The following is a 19,292-nucleotide window of genomic DNA, read 5'->3' as shown; positions in this document are numbered from 1 at the left end:
CAATAATTGATACATGGCTAGGTCACACCAATCATTTTCATAGTCTGTAGAATATTTATCTAGTTAAGTATTTATTGTGATGTCTTTATGTAATTATTTCCATCAACAGGTATGGTTCTCAAATCGTCGTGCAAAATGGCGTCGCGAAGAGAAACTCCGGAGCCAGCGTCGCGACGCGCCGGCCGCGTCTCCTCCCGCACCCCCCGCGCCGCGACTTCCCCTCAATGGAGGCTTCAATTCCATGTACAGCCCCATACCGCAACCCATTGCCACAATGGCTGATTCTTACAGGTTAGTTTCAACGGTCAACGTCTGGACGCATTGTGTGGACTTTCTCAAACTAAATTTCTTTTTGCTAAATATTGGTGTCATTGCATAATAATAATTGCTTTTGGTTATATACGCTTCGGTTGTTTACTTACCTATTAATACCACTTACGCCATTGTATTATTATGAATACACAATTAAATAACTCTTACAATTGTATATGAATTCTAAGTTGTATATATTATATTTTTGTAATTGATTAGTTTCGTGTTAATATTACAGAAGTATTTAGCTTTACTTAAATAAAATGTTCTTGGTTACAGACTAAATAGTATTTTAATAAAATAAACATATTGCCGGTCTACTAGCTAATAATATTGTAAAACAGAATGCCAAGCTAGTATCTTTGTAATGTAGGTACCTAATACCTGTAATACCGTAAGAATACTGAATGATTCGTCATTCCAACGCCATCTATGAATCGTGTGGCGGTACTAATTAAATTGCGCGCGAAATCGAGCGGCAAAGGTCGCGCCTCCTTGCGTTTCCCGCCACTGCACCGAGACGCTCCCAAGTTTACCGAAGGTCGCCCGACTTTCCGCTTCAATTGATTTTTAATAGTGAACTACGGGCTTTAGCTTTTGTCGTCGGCAAATTAACTTAGTGAGATGAGAACTTTACCCCGGCTATTGGCTTTTTGTAATACTTTTTTCTGTTCAACGCAAACTTTATTTTTCTAATGAACCAGTTCAATTCAAATCGATCATTGTGGTTGTGGATATTTGAAAACTTTACTAGAACGTATTTTTTGTTATTTAAATGTAGTCATTACTATTAAAAACGTAAAAAGTAATTCGACACTTAACATATTTATTTATTGGTTAGGTACTCTACAGACTTAAGTACATCTTCATAGTTTACTATCTGTTAAACATTACTAGTAAATCGAAGAACTGTAGTATTACTTACTTAATATTTGAGACAAAACTTCAGTCTCTAGAGGGAAACATCCAATATGCTGAAATTTTTTGTCTCGATGTTCGATAATAAACACCGTGTCCTATAAGATTAAAAATAATAACGATTCACGCGTAAAAGAGTTCATTATTCACGCATCCATAGAAGTATAATGTATGCTAGAATTACAAAATATTAGTCCATGCCTTAAGTCCATCGTTAAAGACTGTACAGACTGTACGGAGAACTGTGTGCTTAGTGCGAGTTTTTTAACGTTCTCGATAACGTAAAAGTTAATCCAATTTTGTATGCAGTTGGAACAGCGCCGCTAACGGCAAACGTAGGCAAACGATCCCATTCCATAGAAATATGAGCTAACTTTTACGCTATCGAGAACGATAAAAAAACTCGCACTAAGTACACCGCTTACGGATTGTTGTCGCTCTGTTTATCCCTTGGCTGCCATGTAAGTCACCGGTGCCCTAAAAGTACTGAGTGATTATGTTGATTTCTATCTTCGATCGGTAGTAGACTCTGAGAAAGATGAATCTGAAGACACTGAGAATAAATCTATTAAGTTGTAACAGAAATTCACATTAATTACTTCAGTGCGTCAGTCAACGTGTTAATCTTATTTTGTCTTGTTCACGTGACAGCTCGATGTCCGGTGGGCTCTCCTCTTCGTGTCTCCAGCAACGGGACGGCGGCTACCCCTACATGTTCGGGGACGTCCTCGCGAGCGGAGGATACTCCAGAGCCCCGGCGGCGCATCAGCAGCACCCAGCTTACTCACAGCCACAGCCCGCTGGCAGTACGGGTAAGTTCTCTTAGTCTTGTCATTAGTGGAAAAATGGAGAGGTATGACGGAGACTGACAGTTTCTTTTTTTAAATTCAAATTACGAGCTTTGTTACAGAATTTCAAAATTTGACACAAATGCTGTACGTAGGCAGTCGAGTTTACTGGCCACATCGGCCAATAAACGCCATAACGGAAAATAGATAGAATATTAAAAAAAAAAAAAAAAAACGAAAAGTTCTAGAATTTTTTATCAAACAACATACGGGTATTAATAACAGTCAGTATTTTCATAAAGTGTAGCAGCAGCCCACAATCAAAACATTCGTTGGATGTTACTACGAATTTATATAATTTTATGCTGGGCTACGCTACTCTACAAATACTAACTAAAGAATTTGATACGAAATATATAATTTTATCGGGGAAAACGTTGCGAAATCGGCAAAATTGAAAGGAGAGAGGCCTTTGAAAATATTTACAAACTTCGTAATAAAAACCAAAAAAATAATATGCTGAGTTCAGAGCGAGGGGCGCCCGGTCCGAAGACCGCGACATGACGGGGAAAATAAATAAAAAAACGTAGGGAAAACGGAATTCGAGCCTCGATTCTATTAACCGTTGTCTGTTCCTTACAAATGGTTTTTAAATTGATTTCGAATATCCAATGCATTCGTTGAGCGATAGTTTTAGAATGTTAATTTCCTTACAACCGAATTGAATTTTTCGACGAATAAACAAAAACAATCTCCACATAGAACTTACAGATTTATTACGCAAAAAAACGGAACAAACTTCGACTGGGTGTGGCGTTCCTATTATTTTAAAAAGGTCGTAACTTTTCCATTTGAAATTATATATGACGTTGCGGACATTTTTAGCCGTAGGCGGCGGAAAGCGCGGCATGAATTATTGTTGTTTGGGGCGTTTCGCGGCATTGTTCCGCCGGCGAGCTTCCATCGCGCGACCGCGAACAAAAGAGTTTTTCACGTTTTCAAAATGCACATTCTCGTTTCATTTAATCTTTTGCGCTCTTTCGACGGGTGCATTTCCAGCTTCGTATTAAATAATGCGGATCTGTTGTTCTACTTTTCGCGTCTACTGGCTCTTTCTCGTTCTTTTATCAAGTCGAATCGGCTAGGGGTATTTGGCTTAAAGATTAAAATTTTTAATGGAACGTTTTACGAACGGAATCTTGTGTTTGCTTCAAAATATTCTTAACTCGCCCTACCTAAGCATTGGTTGCTTGAGGGGCTTTATCAAGTACGGTAGGTGAGCTCACGGGGCTCAGTCTAAGACTTGCTAACACGATCCGTAACAATATAATTGCGTCGCTGAATCTACGACCGAATCGGAATCGCGACCCACCGAGAAGATCCGGCGAGAATATTAGTGGCCTGATTCAACCAAAGAAATAAATGCGCACTTTAAATCTCACATTAGAACTTATCAATATGAAAACGTACCAAAATTTCAAAGTAACAATGTATATTAAATACCGGAAAACCATTATTATATTCATCCGAGCCATAAATAAAAATCACACAGCTCCCCACAGATGCAATTACGTGCTTGCAGTAAAACGGCTACAACATCGAATTCATAATAAACAAGCGGCACATAGACGCGAACCATCGCCCAAACGAGTCTCGCAGGATCTGTGTTTAGAGTCGATAATAACATGTAATGAATGTAAACGGCGCCCCTCGCGCGCCGGCACGGAAAACTGTTATCGCAGTCCCACACGCGCGGTTAGGGGCGCGCCGTCCTATCGGGATAAGGGATGAATGCGTCTACTGTGTGTGCGTTAATAGACAATGTGCTCTATACCGATTTAAGGTTTCGGTAAGCACTAGACTCTATTGTTTGCGTTGTGCGTCACATAAAGGCTTGAAACGATCGGGATTACGTCGATTGCATCAACAGAATACACATCCATGTTAATACTTTCTTCGGTTTTCGTTTTCTGAGTATGCAAAATTAAAACTAATTTTACGGTTTAATCTCGCGCGTTTTTACGATCACTATATCATTAACGATGTTTCGAATACTTACTCGAGATAATTCGTCGACATTTGAACATTGTGCGAAGTACCGTAGATATATTTTTCTATACAAGTTGTTTCGTTACCTAAGAACGGTGGTAGGGGCAATTCCCACTGAGTTTCTCGCCGGATCTTCTCAGTGCGTCGCGTTTCCGATCCGGTGGTAGATTCCGCGAAGCACTGCTCTTGCTAGGGCCAGTATTAGCAAGTCTCCGGTTTGAGCCCCGTGAGCTCACCTACATGTTAGGGCGAAGCTGAAATAGCCTCTCAAGGCTATCAGCATAGGTAGGGGAAAAAAGAGGCAATAAGGCGATTGAATTCTTTCCAATGCTAATTCGAGGCCAACAACTAGTTTAAATACCTCATTCTGATGACTCTTTTGTCGAAACTAAGCATTCGTCACTCTTGTCCGTATTCTGCATGATTGTAGTTTAGTCGATTCCAAGTACACGCGTTGGATAACTCGATTGTATGGTAAATGGAAAGCAATCTGGGTCCTATGAGACACATCGGGTCGACGTTAATGGGTTCCGCATTAGACAGGGTTAACATGTGCTTCTGTGATCGTCCTATATACATGATTGACTAGCAATTACACGGGATTGAAGACATTACGATGTATGTACGTACGCGTAGAAGTTCGTGCGATTTACGGGTTAATTTGAATCAACATAATATTGAATTAGCCGAGAATTCGTTCGTCAATCTTTTTATTTGAATTAATTGTATTTATTCAGTTATTGTTTATGGATTTATGTATAAATATAATAAAAAAAGATTGTCATTAACGTATTTGATGGTAAATGAACTTTTTTAATCTGTATAATTGTAACATGCCTTATAATGCCAGACAATCAGCGAAACGAAAGGATAGGCTCTGTTAGTAAATGTGTTTAACTTAAATATAACCGATTCACATTTCAGTTTGTTTATTGCGTACAGTCTACAAGCACAAAAATGTTAGTGGGACAGCCCTGCGCGTCGTAAATGACATGCCCAGATTGTTTATATAGCATTCATAGTCGACCGGTGGACCGAATGGTAAACAGTCCACGTCGCCCTAAGCACGTCATTACAGATCCTCCCGATCCATTAACAGTGCTTTTAGGCACCACAAGCACCAGTCACCGTCCTCGCCCAACCCGTCGCTTGCGACGAAGGGCTCAACGAGTAAATTAACCCATAGACACAGCCCACTGAGTCTTTCGCCGGATCTTCTTAGTGGGTCGCATTTCCGATGCGGTAGTAGATTCTGCGAAACACTGCTCTGGCTAGGGTCAGTGTTAGCAACCCTCCCGGTTTGAGCCCCATGAGCTCACCTACTAGTTCGGTGAATCTGGAATAAGCCCTCGAGGTTACTAGAATAGGTAGGATAGCAATATGACAAGAAATATTTTGTTGAACAGGTGTGATATCGGCGGGCGTGAGCGTGCCCGTGCAGATACCGTCGCAGGGGCCCGACCTCGCGTCCAACTACTGGGGCCGGCTCCAGTGATCTCAGCTTTTCGGGTTCCCGCATCGGCTCCTAGCGATGCCCGAGAACCCGAACTCCCTGTCAGAGTCGCCATCTAGCGACGTGGCGCACAACTACGCCGACGCGCGCCTCGCCCTGAGCATGGCGGCCGTGCCCGACGCGGCGGCGGGAGACCAAAACAATTCAGTGTCGTAAGTGCAACGCTGTACGTGTCTACTACCAGTTTCCGTTTTCGTTTCTATGGTGCAAATATTTATAGATTCGTGTACAGTGATTAAAATTAATTATAAAGCGCCCTGTAAACGATCGAATTGTTTGTCAAATTATTTGACAGTATGTAGCTTTGTTTGGCGCGTTTGTCAAAAAGTTGGGGGTGTTTGTCAAACAAGATCTGAGTCGTTGCTCGACACGACGTCTCGTTATCTAGAAAACCGAATCTACGGGCAAGTTAACAAACTTATTTGATATTTTAAGCTATTGTTTGATGAAAAACGTAAAGTTTGACAAACAAATTTGATCGTTTACAGGGCGCTTAAGGGATGCAACTGATGATGTTCAAAATTAGTGTGTAAGCGTCGTGACCCTCACAGCGGAATGTGCAGTGCAATAAACACACTGACATTTATTTATTTTCATATATTATAATTTGTGTGACGGCTGCACGAGTCATTGTGCTCGATGAGTGTAAATATTAGGGTAAGCGACATCTATCGTCGAGTAGGTGAAGTAGCGCGCCGTCGCTGTTCACCGACGAAAGTTTAAATGTAAAATCGTTTGTGCCAACGTTTGTTATAATTGAGTATTACGCGCCCTATACGTGCACAACCCTTTTATTTCTTTGATGTACGTCGCAGGGGTGGGAGATTTTAATGCCGCGACGAAAAATAAGCTTCGTTATAACCATTTGTTTTCGGACCCCAGCGTTGGCGTCGTCAAACAAATTGTCACACAGAACAATCGTGTTTGTGACGCGACTACTTTGTGTATAATAAACTAATAAATGTTGTATCGTGTTCATATTAAATATACATCGCGGCACCTCTAAAACGAATTGCGTTATTTATTTTAAATGATTTAATGATCGGCATTTATAATACATATCGACGCTTGAAAGGCAAACGTGACTAAGCGACAATGCGTGAACTTTACAGTAGACTAATTTAAAGTTGAAATACCTGAATAAAAATTTATTTTAACGAATCTAGCTGTAGTAGAATCTAGCTAGTAGCTGTAGGATTGAAATGATTTTAATAGACCTAGAAATATATATTTTTTGCGCATCGAATATGGTTATTGCCTATCATTTATGTACAAAGCAGTTATTGTCGCTTAGTCACGTTTGCCTTTCAAGCGTCGATATATTTGTAATACTGTGATTTCGAATAGTTGTATAGTTTGATTTAACGACTGTATTGATTATGATGATTCTGATGACGAATTTTTTAATTATCCCGACGGATTAGGCGAGATCGCCCGCGGCGGCACAATGCGCTTCCGATAACTTGACGTGTGTATGTATTTGTACATTGTATTGGATATTTACATTAAGATTGCAATATCGAAGCGGTTAACTCTGTAAGCGCTGTATTAAAATCCGATGTTAATTGTGAAATAAATTATTGATAGTTCGTAAGTGCATAGAATGGGAATATTACAGTGAAATTTATTAATAAATATTGCATTAACCATTAAAATTTCGTTTTTTTTTTTTGATTCCGTCTGATTTTTCTGTATGTGGGATATGGGCTGCGAGGCAGTGACACATTCTTGTTGGGAAAATGGCGTCGACCTCATGCTTCAAGCTAATGGCATTCGCTTTGCAATGCTAAGTGTCAACACTTCACTCATGTCACTTTACTGGTGGTAGGACGTATTGTGAGTCCGCACGGGTAAGAACCACCACCCTGCCTATTTCTGCCGTGAAGCAGTAATGCGTTTCGGTTTGAAGGGCGAGGCAGCCTTGGTACTGTAAAAACTGAGGCCTTAGAGCTCATGTCTCAAGGTAGGTGGCGGCATTTACTTTGCAGATGTCTATGGGCTCCGGTAACCACCTAACATCAGTTGGGCCGTGAGCTCATTCACCCAACTAAGCAAAAACTTAAAAAAACGCATTTAGAAGCATATTTTGATAGTCTCGTTGTTCCAATACCCGACCACCATAACAACGACTCAGAGTTCAATTCTCGATTGAAGTCGATATCTTTGTAACAATTATTACTTGGTATCTCAAGATATCACTACAACAATTAAGCTTTAGTATAGTCATCGGTTCTTGATAAGTCTTTTTGTGTTAATTGGACATCTTAGATAAATAGAGATAAAAGTAAAGCTAGTTAAAAGCGTGTTAAAACAGATGACCACATCGAATTGCTCCTAAATACATTATACGATAGTAAACATCATGAATGCCCACAATGCAACGTCACTTGAGTGTATCGAATGACATAACAATACTCAATAAAGTGGATGAAATATTATCAATAATGAACGACAGATGGCATTAGCGTCTGAAAACAGCTCGATGCCGTAATGGCGGTGTGGCTCTTTTAAACTACACCGCAAAACGCATCTTACGCCCTGGAGTTACGGTTCAAACTTGAAACGGTTCGTTTTTAAGACCACAACATAATTTGCGATAGTTTATTTTCGGCAAAATATGCTTTAAGGTATTTTAGATAAAGTTGAAATGTAAATTCGTTATGATATAATAATGGTGTTCGCCGAAGTGTAAGTGTGTTTGGGCGGTGCGTATTAGTTTTGTGTGTCGGCGCTTAGAGCGGGGCAGCCCTGGGGCCAGGGGTGGCGGACAAATGGATGGGATTATGCATGTTGCACAATGAACTCGGCTTTGTTAGATGCGTTGCGAGCGTAACGGTGTTAATTCAGTGTTCAGAATGTATTTTAAAAATAATAATAAAACTTTCGAAATAAAATAAAGAAGTTTAAAAACAGTTTTTTTTTAATGAAAACCAAATTATTCAACTATTTTATTTATAAAAAATTGTGCTTTATTAGATATAATTTTGTTTCTATATAAGTCGATTGTTGGATCGAGAGATATTAAAAGAACTATAAATGAAAATTGACAACTCTATCCAGGTGTTTGTAGCTGTGTAACATATAGATTCATTGATAAAATAATTAAAGACTAATGTGTTTCGATAATCTTTACCTTACATGCTCCAAGCACAATTCCCATAGACACAACCCATTGAGTTTCTCACCGGATCTTCTCAGTGAATCGCGATTCCGATCCGGTGGTAGATTCTGTGAGCACTGCTCTTACTAGGGCTAGTGTTAGTAAAATCTCTCAGGCTGAGCCCCTTGAGCTCACCTTGAGCCGGAATAGCACCCTAGGCTACCAGCAAATACATAGCGAAAATTAAAATTTCTATTAAAAAAAAATTGCTTAATTCATTAACACGAGATCGTTCTAATACATCAAGAGCATTTTAGTTACATTAAATAATTACATATTAAAATTAAATGAATTTTCTCTACGCGTTCCGCAGTTGTCGACAATTTTTTCATATATAAATTACAATTTATTGAATACGAATGAAATTAAACTATACAATTATTATATGGTTACCTGGTCCACTGGTAAACTGTTTCTTTTTACTATATTGCACATAACGGTGCGATAACGTCACTTATGCAAAATAAGGAAATTTTTAAGGAGAAACGTTGGAAAATTCAACATCTTATGATATAGTTCTGCTAGGCTATGTAAATAAAATGATAATATTTAAACTACAACTTTAAACTTCATCAGTAAAGGCAAACATCTCTCTCGTCTCACTTATAACGATTAAAAAATGTATTTTCTCATACTTAGTTCAGTGTTAACAAAAATTGCATAAGTGAGTTTATAGCACCGCATGTGCGATATGATTTCTATATATGATTTATGACATAAAGAGGTTATAATAAGTTATACAGGTGACAGACACATAAATTATATTTTGAATATTGAAACATCAGAAGAAAAGAGACATTAGAAACAATGAAACATTTTGAATATTGAAACACTAGCTGAAACCAGCGATGAAAATCTGCAAGGTATTGAAAAAAATGTTTCAGCTATCTGAACTAAGGCACTTAAATATTTATATAACAATAACGATTACTGATATGTTGAATAAAATATAAATACATAAAATATTTCTCCTAAAACATTAATAAACGAACAACCATTTAAACTTACATTACTTAAGATATTCTAATGTCCCGATCATTTTTTTTAAACTTTATTATAAAGATTTAAAGTCTAAAATACAATAACGTAGAGAACTTAAGTAATTCTGATAATTTCCTACAATTGCATTAATATTTGGCGAAAGCAAGTTCTTTGGTGATTTTATGTCACATGTTTTATCATCAAAGCTATAAAGCTACAGTCAAGAGAGCTTTGGTTTGTGCTATTTTACGATAACAAAGGCGTTCTTTCGTCGCAAGTACCGGGGTCTCGTGCGGAGAGCCGGGCGAAGGATCTGTTGGGAAAGTAGAAAATGTCACTACTACTACTACTACTAGTACTGCTACTACTATTACTACTACTAAAAAAATAAAATTGTTTTAACTCTTTTTTATTGCTTAGATCGGTGGACGAGCTCATAGCCCACCTGGTGTTGAGTGGTTACTGGAGCCCATAGACATCTACGACGTAAATGCGACACCCACCTTGAGATATGAGTTCTAAGGTCTCAGTATAGTTACAACGGCTGCCCCACCCTTTAAACCGAAACGCATTACTGCTTCACGGCAGAAATAGGCGGGTGGTGGTACCTATCCGCGCGGACTCACAAGAGGTCCTACCACCAGTAAAAACATACTTACGGGGGTCTAGCTCTGATGCCCCTAGGTGGAGGGGGGAAGGGAGGTCGGCCGTAATTAGTGTAGTATTGGTAGGCGAAACTTGTTACGGTAAGCGATGCCCATAGGAGTGTAAGTACTAAGTCTGAAAAAAAAAAACAATAGCAAGTTACGAGTATACGAGATTACAGCCTACCTTGGGTTAAGTGGTTAGCCCATAGATATCACAAGCTTGAGGCTTGAGGTCGTAAGTCTCAATTGTATTTACTGCGGCTTGTAGTTGTGAACGTATTACCAGTATAATCACGTGAGTAATATCCATGTTAATACCTTCGCCGTGAAAGTCAATCGTGAACATTTGTTAGGTTCGTATGTCATTAGAGAAATTAATACCTCTCTGTGGGATTCGAACATCGGTACGGTCGCATCGCTGGATACAACAAGCGTCTAGTTGATTAGGCCAAGACAATGATTACTATAAATATTGATTAGAACATCTGAATTGACCTAACGGACGGTGTTAAGGACAGAGTCAGTATCTTCAACGTTTACTGTTTAGCTTTTTTTAACGCTCAGATGACTGAACGAGATCACGGCTCACTCGGTGTTAAATGGTTACTGGAGTCCATGGACATCAACAATGTTGACAACTTTTTTCTTCTTTTTTTATAGCCCTTGTAGGCAGACGAGCATACGGCCCGCCTGATGGTGAGTGGTTACTGTCACCCATGGACTTCAGCAATGCCAGGGGCAGAGTCAATGAGTTTCGAGTCTCAGATTTACCATAAGTCTGCCCCAGCCTTCGAACCTAAACGCATTACTGCTTTATATCAGAAACAGGTAAGGTGGTGGTACCTACCGGTGCGGACTCACCACACGTCCTACCACCAGCGGCTGCAAGAGAAACCCATTTCTCACCTTTGTATTGATAATTGAGTACGAGCGTCGCACTCTTGAAATTCGGCACCGTGGCCCGTCTCATCGTGTTGATCAGTATGTACTTCAAATTCGATCCAATGTAGTAGTCTATAGGGTATATAACCGCGTAACCGCCGAGTATCGCGCAGGCCAGTATGTTCGCTTCGAAGGTCGCGCTTATCATTATTATGGCGCAGACCAATACGATTAATGCGAATATTAACCAGTAATTGAGGTCCTCCCGGAAATACAAGTCATCTGAAATGGACGTTGCTTAGTTCAATTCGGTTTTACTGTACTTTGCAGGTAGACGAGCACACGGCTCACCGGACGGACGGTAAGTGGTCACCGTCGCTCATGGTTATCAGCAATGACAAAATCGTTGCCTACCGAAAGATTATTCAGATTCTTTAGCATTAGATTGAAGGTATGTCCTACTTTTTTGTTGTTTAGCTTAGATGGGTAGACGAGCTCACGGCCCGCCAGGTGTTAAGTGGTTACCGGAGCCCATAGACATCTACAACGTAAATGCCGCCACCCACCTTGAGATATGAGTTCTAAGGTCTTAATAAATAATAAATTGCTTACACATACTAATATGGCTTATATTTCAAACGCGAAGACAGGATTGATGTGAAAAGTAATCTATAATTTTGAAATAATTATAATAACTGCGAACAAATCACGCACCGTCACCCCGCCTCAAATTAGGACTTCCTGTGTTATGGTTACTAAAGACTGACATTCATACTCATATACGTTTAAATGTATACATATATAGATAATAGATACCCAGACATAGAGCTAAGAGACCATTTTATCACACAAATATTTGCCTGATGCGGGAATTGAACCCGCGACCCTCGGCACAACAGCCAGGCTCGCTAACTTCTGCACCACCGAGTCAGGCTTCAAAATAAAACACTACACCCACCGCGATCTAGGCATGCGTTCCGATCCGAGACTCCGACCTCATGTCTTGAGGTCGCGTTGTTATGTACAATAAAAAGGTTTTCGTCTCATTCAGGCGCAAGCATAAACGCATATCTTTGTCTCTGTTTCATCGGTTTTTGAAACAGCAAATTCCGGTCAAAAGATCCCCAACCTTAGCATTGATAATCTTGACTTACCAGGTATGACGTAATAGAACAGTGATGCCATAAGGAATCCAAGATTCAATGACGTCAACAGCAGAGCGATGATCGGTATACCGTATACCCACCAGAACATCAGCCACATCGAGCCGAAGAACAAACCTGATAACGCCGAAGCCGCTACCACGGCTGCAAATCAAAACAAACCGTATCTACCCGGATTTAGGTTCGATTTCGCGTTATCGCAACCGCGACGTACGCGGAAATAGGAAAACTAAATTATGTTTACGCACAAATAGATGTTGGTCTTTATATATCCAAATTCGCGTGGTATTAGCGTGCGTAGTTCAAACATCCTGCCTGTGTGTGCCGCGAAGCAATCACTCCAAACTAGCATGGAACAGCAACATCTCCCAAAGAGAGAGGCGATAGTTCCATAGTGATCTTAAGCCGCAATAACCACTTAATACCAGGAGGGATGTCTGTCCAAAAGTAATAGGAACATTTCGTATGATATCCAAGTGCGAATTGCTTTTCCAGATTTACCATTCTTTAAAGTAGGTATCTATATATTTTTCACTACTCGGTTTTAGCCTGAAGGGCTATTCCAATTACTTGAGAGAACTAGCCCTACCAAAAAAGCGCTTCACTGAATCTACCACCGGATCGAAACCGCGACTCACTGAGAAGATCCGGCTAAAATCCCAGTAGGTTATGTCTATGGGTATATTATAAAGTTTTCGACTAATACCGAAAGTTCGTGCAATTGTAGGATTTACGGTCATAATCATAGTCGGTTGCTCTTAGCAGAGTGGTCGTGGTCATGTGCAATTCTTGTTTATTAAAGCCTTGAATTTACGGTACACATACTTACTGGTGGTAAGACCTCTTGTGAGTTCGCACGGGTAGGTACCACCACCCCGCCTATCTCTGCCGTGTTCGTAACGCGTTCGTAATGCGTTCGTAATACCGTAATGCGTTTCGGTTTGAAGTGTGGGCGGCCGTTGTAACTATACTGAGACCTTAGAACTCATATCTCAAGGTGGGTGGCGGAATTTACGTTCTAGATGTCTATGGGCTCGGGTAACCACCTAACACTATGCAATAAAAATAAAAATAAACTTGAATTATGTCAGTCAATTTCTTTTACAAAACTTTTTCTTAGGACATACGAATTTGCATATTCTCGCATTCATAGACAATTCATCAACATGGCAACAATATCGAAGTAGTCATACAAGAATACCCTGTAGTTTCTGTGAAAAGGAGTTTAGTCTGTAGGTGCAAAACTAACCAGTTCGATCGGTAACGACGAGGTATGATATAAAGATGTAAGTCAGTACAAATCCGCTTGTGAATCCAAACGTAAATAGTTCGATCTTGAAGAAACGATGACGTAAATAACAGAGAAACAGTCCGACGAACACTAGCAGCGCGCATAGTACGCACGACAACAGGTCCTCTGTAAGGTAATCGTTCATGTACAGACGTGGTACCGTTGGCAAAAACAAAACGATAATATTAACTATTATCGTCAATTACATATTCGTCAAGTCAATTGAATATAAGGGGGTGAATAGCTATTTAGTTTAAGCGGCATTCTACTTAACACGTGACATTTATCTTTGTTATTAAAGGTCCGTTTTATTTGGTATCAGTATCAACAGTTCGATGTTTTTAATTAAACTTCAATTATGTTTACGCCATTCAAATAGTTGAAGAAGTTTTTTTGTCATGATATTGTTTCCAAATTTTAAAATTCAAATGCCTCTCCTGTAAAATTTGCAAAAATTTCGCTTAAACCAAATAGCCTTTCCCTTTCCTTCCTTTCAGTAAAATAATTAGCTTTAAAAAAAAACAAGCATCGAAATCGGTTTACCCAGAAAATAGTTCTGAGGTAACACATTAACAAATTGACAACCTCATCCCCTCCTCTTTTTTGAAGTCGGTTAAAAGCTATAAGCGAGCATCGTCTCCGCAGTCTACGCTCGTCCACTGCCGGAAGTGGCTCAGGCATAGCTATCCCACGCCACTGATGTGTCATCCAGTATCCTAAGTCATTGCTCCACAAGTAACAAAACGAACGTTTCACGTATTATTTTTAAGCAACAAATCATATTTATAACTAGCTTTTGCCCGCGACTCTGTCCGCGTGGAATAGTTACTTTGGCATAACGCTAAATTTTACGCCCTACTTCATTTACGTAGACAGTGAAAATATTTTTTAATTATAAAATGTTAAGGAGCTATTTAAACCCCTATTTTGAAACATTCTTTATTGGTGCTCCACTTGTATTGGCCTTACCGGGATGTTATATAGCCTATAGCCTTCCTCAATAAATGGGTTATCTAACACTGAAAGAATTTTTCAAATCGGACCAGTAGTTCTTGAGATTAGCGCGTTCAAACAAACTCTTCAGCTTTATAATATTAGTATAGATTGGAGTTATGTGTGTTTATTTTGAATTATTCAATTTGTAAGAATTCGTCCTCGCGATGATCACCTATTGGCACTAGGCTGACTTTTACGCTCTCAATTTAAACTTGTCCATGAATAAAATTAACCAAAAGCTAAAGATAACGGTGGATGCTACTTATGTGGATTGCACTTAATAATTACTAGTAAATTGTAAACACATACTAATATTAATGAAAATATGAGTTTGTTACCACCCTGCTATCACGTTTTAACTACTCACAACCATCATGAAACAAATAAACAGAAATAATAAATTTATTGGCTTGTTTTTTTTTTAATTATCTCTGCAATAATTTAGCCGATGCATAATAATATATATCAGTCAACTGTAGTGTATTTTTCTTGACTTGTATATGACAAGAAAACATAAATGACAAGAAAATCCAAAAATTCACGTTCTAAATTATACGTAGCAACTCACTAGTAAGCTCAGTCTTAAGATGGTCTCGTTTATCGGAACTAGTAACCAATCAGCACTTACTAATAAGTTCGCATCCGTCATTTGAAAACGGTGAACATCCATACGTCTGGGCCGGCACGTAGAGGGCATAGCCGTCGGCGCCAGCTTTGGCTACGGCAACGAACACCATACCCGTCCCGGGATACAGGCCGACGATACGACGCATTTGCATCATCTTCGACATTGCGGGCACCTAATTCCATCGGTTACGTTTACAATTCGCGATTTCCAACTTTTGGTCTTCTTTTCCCTACCTATTCGCTGGTAGCCTAAGAGGCTATTCCGGGTAAGAGGCTATTCCGGGTAAGAGGCTATTAACTGGTGGTAGGACCTCTTGAGTCCGCGCGGGTAGGTACCCACCACCCTGCCTATTTCTACCGTAAAGCAGTAATTGGTTTCGGTTTGAAGGGTGGGGCAGCCATTGTAACTATACCTTGAGACCTTAGAACTTATATCTCAAGGTGGATGGCGCATTTACGTTGTTGATGTCTATGGGCTCTAGTAACCACTTAACACCAGGTGGGCTGTGAGCTCGTCTACCCATATGAGCAATAAAAAAAAAGGTACGCCCTGACGGGTAGGTGAACTCAGAGGCTCAACATGAGGGAATTTGCTGACACTAGGTCCTAGCAAGAGCGGTGCTTCGCAGAATCTACTACCGGGTCGGAAACTTAGCCAGCTGTCTATTGGTTAGTTCGATCAATGTGCGACCGGTGCTTTATAGGTCTAAAAGCACCAGAGAATGACTGCGGCGGAGACAAGACATGTTTCGGGCCACGGCAGCTTTGCGTTGCCTTGTCGTGTTCGGATAAGAACTTTTGGTGCTTTCTCTATGTTGGACATAAATAAGATATAATACTGTTCGAATTGTATTGAGAGATTGCTCTCGCGATTTTTTTGTTCCCTGGTGGGAAAATGTTGGAGATCTTAACTAAGTTAGTCAATGCTTATTAGAAGCTCTTTTTGGTCATCATTAAAATTTGTGACGACAAAAAATTATTCTGCTACAACATCTTATTGCGACATTTTTTGTAATTATAAAATTCATAAAGTTGTGATTTGATCAAGAACAGTCAACCGGAATCGATTTTGGATCAAATGATTTTGGCACAACGAGTGGGTTATTAGAGAAGCTGTAGGAGGCAGTGACTTTGATGTATCCTTGCTATTAAGTATCCTAAGGTCCATGAGCGATGGTGACTGCTTACCATTAGGTGGACTCTATGCCAACAAAGGCAATGAACAAAAGAAGATTAACTAATGTCCTGTGTCATATAATCTGATCTGTTCTGATCTTGGGCTTTGCTAATGAGTAGCAGGCTGCTACTCATTAGTCAAGCTATTATTAATCAAGCTAATTATTAATTGATTATAAATACTAACTATGATTATGCACTTCGATAAGATGAAGAAAAACATGTTAATATATATTATAGTTAATAATTTTAATGAGCAATTACATTATTGATGAAAGTACTAATTATTGTTTTATTGTGAATGTAAATATAGCCCACAAAACCCCTTCTTATGGATATTAGATAGATATAGGAGATATTACTGAAAAACCTTTTTTAAGGGCATCAAAGGGTGAACAAGCTCACGATCAGCCTGAATCAAGTGGTTAGAGGGACCCATAGACCAATTAAAGTGAATGCCACAGCATACCATGAGACATGAGGATGTTGTCTTTATAACAGCTGTTCCACACAAAAAATTTGCCATTTTGATAGCAGAAATAGAATGATAGCTTATGATGGCACCTACCCATGCAGTCTTAAAATACTTTTTAATATTATATTATAGCTGAATTAAGCATAAACACTCCTCAACACAGAATTTGCGGTCATTTTTTTTTTGTAAAAAACAAATCAGTCAATTTTTTTTTTGTAAAAAACAGAAACCCTGCCCCAGCTCTGTACTCTAGCTGTTAGAGAAGTCTACAGTCACATAAACGTATCTGCTAAGTCATAGCTTGATAAACTATTATTATAAGATCCAAGTTAAGATACTCACAATAACTCCATTTTTCTCAATGCTTGGCAAATTCATCATACTTTTGATGCTTTCAAAGTACACATCAGCATCAAAGTTACGTTCGGGCATATACATAAGATAGACTTTGACTGAAACTTGGGAAGGATTTAAGCAATTTGGTTCTTGGGGATTTTGTGCCGGTGCGATATCAACATAAAGGTAATCTGAGAACTCTTGTATTACAAGATCAGTTGAGACAGGAACATGAGACTCCATATTGCACCCACCGGGTACAGGATCTGAATTGAAAGGAATTCAATTAAAAATATAAACAATTTGGAAATATCTTAACAGAATTTTTAGTTAATGCAACTGACTGAATTGCTTAAAGATCATGGGTTTGATTCCCACATTGGGCACAAAATCATGTGGTAAGCATGTTTGTTTGCTCTTTGTCTAGATGTTTAATTTTCATTAAGCATCAATAGCTCTATAAAAGTAATGACCAGAATACATAATGATCTCATAGAAATGTATGATATTATTATGGTTTTAAGATAATCAGTTTCGATTTGAAGAGTGGTATAGCCATGGAACATCACATCACCATGATATCGGGTATCCCATATAAGCGTTAGATGGGCCACAAGCATATTGAGTAGTATAAAATGAACTAAATATTTACCCTGTTTCTTATATCCTTGTATTGCAAGATATAGTTTTAAATCTATATCATTATTCATGTTCTTAATATAGAAAACATCATTTTCGGCTATTTTACTGTACAGGCCAATATTAGTTCCATATTCATAAGTATCACTTTGAAATTTATTTCTATACATTGTAACTTTATACAAATGACTATGAACTTGGAATATTATGAATGATAACTCCTCGATTGAATTGTTTAAGTTTATTTGTATTATAGATGAATAGTTTAAGTATATAAAGCCATTGTAAACGTCTTTGGTATCATCTGTTTTTGGCTCTTTGAGTTCAATGGTCATTTGCTCCATGCTTTCTGTAACATTATTTTTTCCTTAAATACATATTCAGAATGGAATATAAAAGATTTGGAACCTTCTATGTTTACTGAGAGAATTTAGTTGGTTGTTTTTACTACAGATTTCAGAGTGATGTCATTGAAATAGACATTACCTCTCACCATGTGGGCGAGAGTCCTAAAGAGTAAGAGGCGAGTCAGCTGTTCGTCATGTCTATGAGCATTAGAGATCATTCATCATAACACCTTTCTTATATTTGGACTTATCATTTGCCTTGTACAAAATTTTTATATAAATAATTTGTATTATAATAAGTATAACCGCAATTTAAAATACTTCAGTATCTGAATAATCTCTTTTACAATTAACGGAAAATCATAAGAATTTCGATTCAAAGCTGCAGTCATTATATGAACAATTTCAGCCAAGTGGCCGTGGAAAATGTAATTTAATATTGATTTCCTTCCGTTTCGATTACTAACGATTTAAATAACGAATCCGAACTCCAAGTAAGAAAGCAAATAAATTCACACTACATACCAATTGAAGAGACGGACACAAACGATAAAAATAACAATATGATTATTGAGTCAATGCACTGGCTGAGTAACATGATTTTCACTGAACTTGAGAAATAAACACAAAGGTAGGTATCAAAAAAAAACAAATCAAAATTGGCGGTTTTAGGCTACGTTTCATTAAGAATGATTCCAATAAATATAATCATTAATACATTTAAAATTTAATGGTCTACGTAATAACTAAAGCGCGTTGTTTGTTGTATTCCTGTTGAAAGTAATAAAGTTGATAAGTTAATAGTAATAAAAACCATGATAAATTCACAGTCTATTGTTTACGTACAAATTTTAGAGCACTGAAGTTTAGGCTGCATTGACATTGATACTCGATCTGACAAATCATATTTGACAGTGACGTCAATGACACTTAAGCATGTGTTGCGAGTAGAGTCATCTAGCAATAATTCCGGTTGATCTTTCGCAAGACAT

General features: G+C 38.6%; 2 protein-coding genes across 7 annotated transcripts in view; one reads left to right on the top strand and one right to left on the bottom strand.

Moving 5' to 3' along the window:
- toy (twin of eyeless) overlaps nucleotides 1-7,235 on the top strand; it is a 96,897-nt gene extending 89,662 nt beyond the window's left edge. For all 6 annotated transcript variants that reach the window (XM_028169482.2, XM_028169498.2, XM_089739761.1 and 3 more), the window contains exons 8-10: nucleotides 110-291; nucleotides 1,882-2,042; nucleotides 5,474-7,235. In XM_028169482.2, coding sequence (XP_028025283.1) covers nucleotides 110-291; nucleotides 1,882-2,042; nucleotides 5,474-5,562 — 432 coding nt within the window. In that variant the 3' untranslated portion in view covers nucleotides 5,563-7,235. The remainder of the gene's footprint in view (nucleotides 1-109; nucleotides 292-1,881; nucleotides 2,043-5,473) is intronic.
- Nucleotides 7,236-8,482: 1,247 nt separating this feature from the next.
- On the bottom strand, nucleotides 8,483-19,196 carry LOC114251868 (transmembrane 7 superfamily member 3). The gene is made up of 9 exons (XM_028186313.2): nucleotides 18,826-19,196; nucleotides 17,967-18,302; nucleotides 17,321-17,580; nucleotides 15,329-15,500; nucleotides 13,663-13,830; nucleotides 12,405-12,557; nucleotides 11,275-11,532; nucleotides 10,381-10,501; nucleotides 8,483-10,034 (listed from the first exon to the last, which is right to left on the bottom strand). The coding sequence occupies exons 1-9, from the start codon at nucleotides 18,896-18,898 to the stop codon at nucleotides 9,968-9,970; spliced, it is 1,608 nt and encodes a 535-aa protein (XP_028042114.2). The 5' UTR covers nucleotides 18,899-19,196; the 3' UTR covers nucleotides 8,483-9,967.
- Nucleotides 19,197-19,292: the final 96 nt, after the last annotated feature.

The sequence above is a fragment of the Bombyx mandarina genome, chromosome A1 (assembly GCF_030267445.1).
Source record: "Bombyx mandarina strain Sakado chromosome A1, ASM3026744v2".
Lineage (NCBI taxonomy): Eukaryota > Metazoa > Arthropoda > Insecta > Lepidoptera > Bombycidae > Bombyx > Bombyx mandarina.
The sequence above is the reverse complement of the archived record's forward strand: the minus strand, read 5'-3'. Positions and strand labels throughout refer to the sequence as shown.

Coding starts and splice junctions, on each gene's coding strand:
- LOC114251868 (XM_028186313.2), bottom strand. CDS start 18,898: ATGTTACTCAGCCAGTGCATTGACTCAATAATCATATTGTTATTTTTA. Junction 15,501..17,320: donor TTGAGAAAAATGGAGTTATT/GTGAGTATCTTA, acceptor CGATGGAATTAG/GTGCCCGCAATGTCGAAGAT. Junction 10,035..10,380: donor GGCATCAGAGCTAGACCCCC/GTAAGTATGTTT, acceptor CTTTCCCAACAG/ATCCTTCGCCCGGCTCTCCG.